The sequence below is a fragment of the Penaeus japonicus genome, unplaced genomic scaffold (genome assembly GCF_977035675.1).
Source record: "Penaeus japonicus unplaced genomic scaffold, GWHDUDI00000001_assembly GWHDUDI00000010, whole genome shotgun sequence".
Taxonomy (NCBI): Eukaryota; Metazoa; Arthropoda; class Malacostraca; order Decapoda; family Penaeidae; genus Penaeus; species Penaeus japonicus.
In genome coordinates, this window is record NW_028234412.1 from 39,573,349 (window position 1) to 39,575,848 (window position 2,500).

The window sequence follows — 2,500 nt, forward strand, 5'->3', positions numbered from 1 at the left end:
TAGAACAAGGTGAAGGAACAAACACAATCTCTTCTTAATATTTTTTAATTTTCATATTTACACTGTAATTCAGATATCTTTCCTTAAATTACGTAAAAAAATGGGAGAGAAATCTATCAAGCCAAAAAGGGGTCTTTCTTCTTTAATGCAATGCAGGCGGAAGCCGCACGTTTTATATACACTTGTATCCGAAAGGCTCACCTAGATGCATGCACGAGACACAAGCGTCCACTCTCTCAGAGTCCAGACGCGCTGTAGAAACGTCAACGTCATAAAAGAACGTTTTCTCTTTCTCTTTAATACCTAAGTATGTATTTTGTTTGCGTTTTGTTTTCGTTTTTTTTTTATTCAAAGAGGACATCTCGGTCCTCCGATGTAAGGGGGTGGGGCGTCGGTCGTGTTTCCGCTCAGCGGCGACAGAGTGACAGAGATGAAGAAATTTCTGCAGTATTCGCTTTGTCCTTTGGTCTTTCCCAATGGAATCCTATGGAAACGAACGTCACTAATCAAATGTTCATACGCTAGGCTGGGAAAGCCCTTCTGTTCAGGAGAGGACTGTCGATGGGAGGAATGTAGAGAGGAAGAAGGGTGCTCGGGTAACGAGCGGGGAGGGGGGGAGGAGTGAGGGCGACAAGGAAGGGACTGGGGGCGCCTACTCGTCCATGGCGGTGACGTGCACGACGGCCTGCGAGTCGGCGATGGTGATGTTGTGGCTGTCGTCGGGGGCGGCGCGCACCTGCTGCAGGATGGACTGGAGCAGCTTGGGATCCATGTCGTGCGTGGACACCACCTGCGGGCCAGCCAGCAGGTACTCCTTGAGGCCCTCCGGGTGCACCTCGACCACAGAGTAGGCCGCCTGGGGGACGTCCGCCCGCAGCAGGTCGGGGTCCATCGCAATGGCCACGTGCTCGGCCTCCTCCACGCCCGCCTGGTGGGCGGCGCCCTCCATGCCCGCCTCCTGCAGCATGGAGCCATCCATCTCCTCCACGCCCTCCATGGCCTCCATGCCCTCCATGTTCTCCACCGCCTCCGCGTTCTCCATGGAGTTCATGGCCTCGATCTGCGACGCGTCCATGATGTCGTGCGTCTTGGCCAGGTGCTTGACCAGGTTGATGCGCTGCGTGTAGCCGCGCTGGCAGATGCTGCACTTGTAGGGGTGCGAGCCCGTGTGCAGCGTCACGTGGCGCTCCAGCTGCAGCTGCGTGGAGAAGCCCTTGCGGCACACGGAGCACAGGAACGGGTACTCGCCCGTGTGCCGCATCTTGTGGTTGAGCAGGTTGACCTTGCTGCGGAAGGGCTTGCAGCACACGTCGCACTGGAACCGCCGCTCGCCCGTGTGCTTGATCTTGTGCACGGCCACCTCGAACTTCTGGGCGAAGCGCTTGCCGCACACGTCGCACGCGTGCGGCTTCACCTCGCGATGGCGGTACTTGTGCTTGGTCAGGTACTGCTTCTTGGCGAAGGACTTGCCGCAGTCGTCGCAGCGGAAGGGCTTCTCGATGATCCTCTCCTCCTCCTCGTGCTCCTCCATCTTCTCCTGTACCATGATGACCTCAGGCTGCTGCTGATGCTCCGGGTCGGGCTGCTCGGGCTCGGGGTCAGGGGCCTCGGCCAGCTCCGAGTAAGGCGTGTTGGCCGTCTCCGGGAACACCAGCAGGGGCTGCGACCCGTCCACCAGGAACTGCTGCTGGTTGTTGTCCACCAGAAGCTGCTGCGTGGAGTCCATTGCCTCGCCCACCTCGCCCACCGTCTCGAACACATACAGGTGGTGAGAGTTGTCAGTGCTGGTGACGCCCTCCACGCCGGGGTTCATCATCATCATCCCCTGCATGTGGGTGGCCTTGTGCTGGCTCAGCAGGTCGGTGCTGTAGAAGGTCTCGTCGCACACATCGCACCGCAAGACGTCCTGCGCCGTGTGCGTCCGCGTGTGGCGCTTCTGGTTGGACGAGCTGCGGAACTCCTTGTCGCACAGCGGGCACTTGAAGGGCATCTGGCCCGTATGGATGAGGTTGTGGTTCTTGAGTGCCAGGCGGGAGGCCAGCTGCTTGCCGCACACATTGCAAGGGAAGTTCCTCTGGCGAGAGTGGACGTTGTGATGCGTGTACAGGTATTTCTTCTTGTCGAACACTCGCCCGCAGATCTCGCACATGTAGAGATGGGCCTCCACGTTGCCGTCTGCTTCTAGGCCCATTCCGGCGTTGGAGTACTGGGGCCTCAGGTGGTGGATCTGCCTGTGCTTGGTCAGGTGGTGCTCGCGGCGGAACTTGTGGTTGCACATGTCGCACTTGAACATCTCCTCGCGGATGTGGTCCCGCATGTGCTGGTTGAGGCTGCTGTTGTTGATGAAGGTCTTGCCACAGTTGCCGCACTTGAAGGGTCTCTCTCCAGTGTGGATCCTCATGTGGATCTTGACGGACTCGGCGTTGGCAAAATACTTTCCGCACGTATTGCACTGGAAGGGCTTCTCCCCGCTGTGCATCCTCTTGTGCTTCAGCAAGCG

General features: G+C 58.2%; 1 protein-coding gene across 1 annotated transcript in view; it reads right to left on the bottom strand.

Moving 5' to 3' along the window:
- Positions 1–30: 30 nt before the first annotated feature.
- Positions 31–2,500, bottom strand: part of LOC122246558 (uncharacterized) — a gene marked incomplete at its 5' end in the record, with an annotated part of 12,454 nt that continues 9,984 nt past the window's right edge. Inside the window, 1 exon segment of the mRNA XM_086541332.1 lies at positions 31–2,500. This exon segment is cut by the window's right edge and continues 2,174 nt beyond it. Coding sequence (XP_086397458.1) covers positions 653–2,500 — 1,848 coding nt within the window.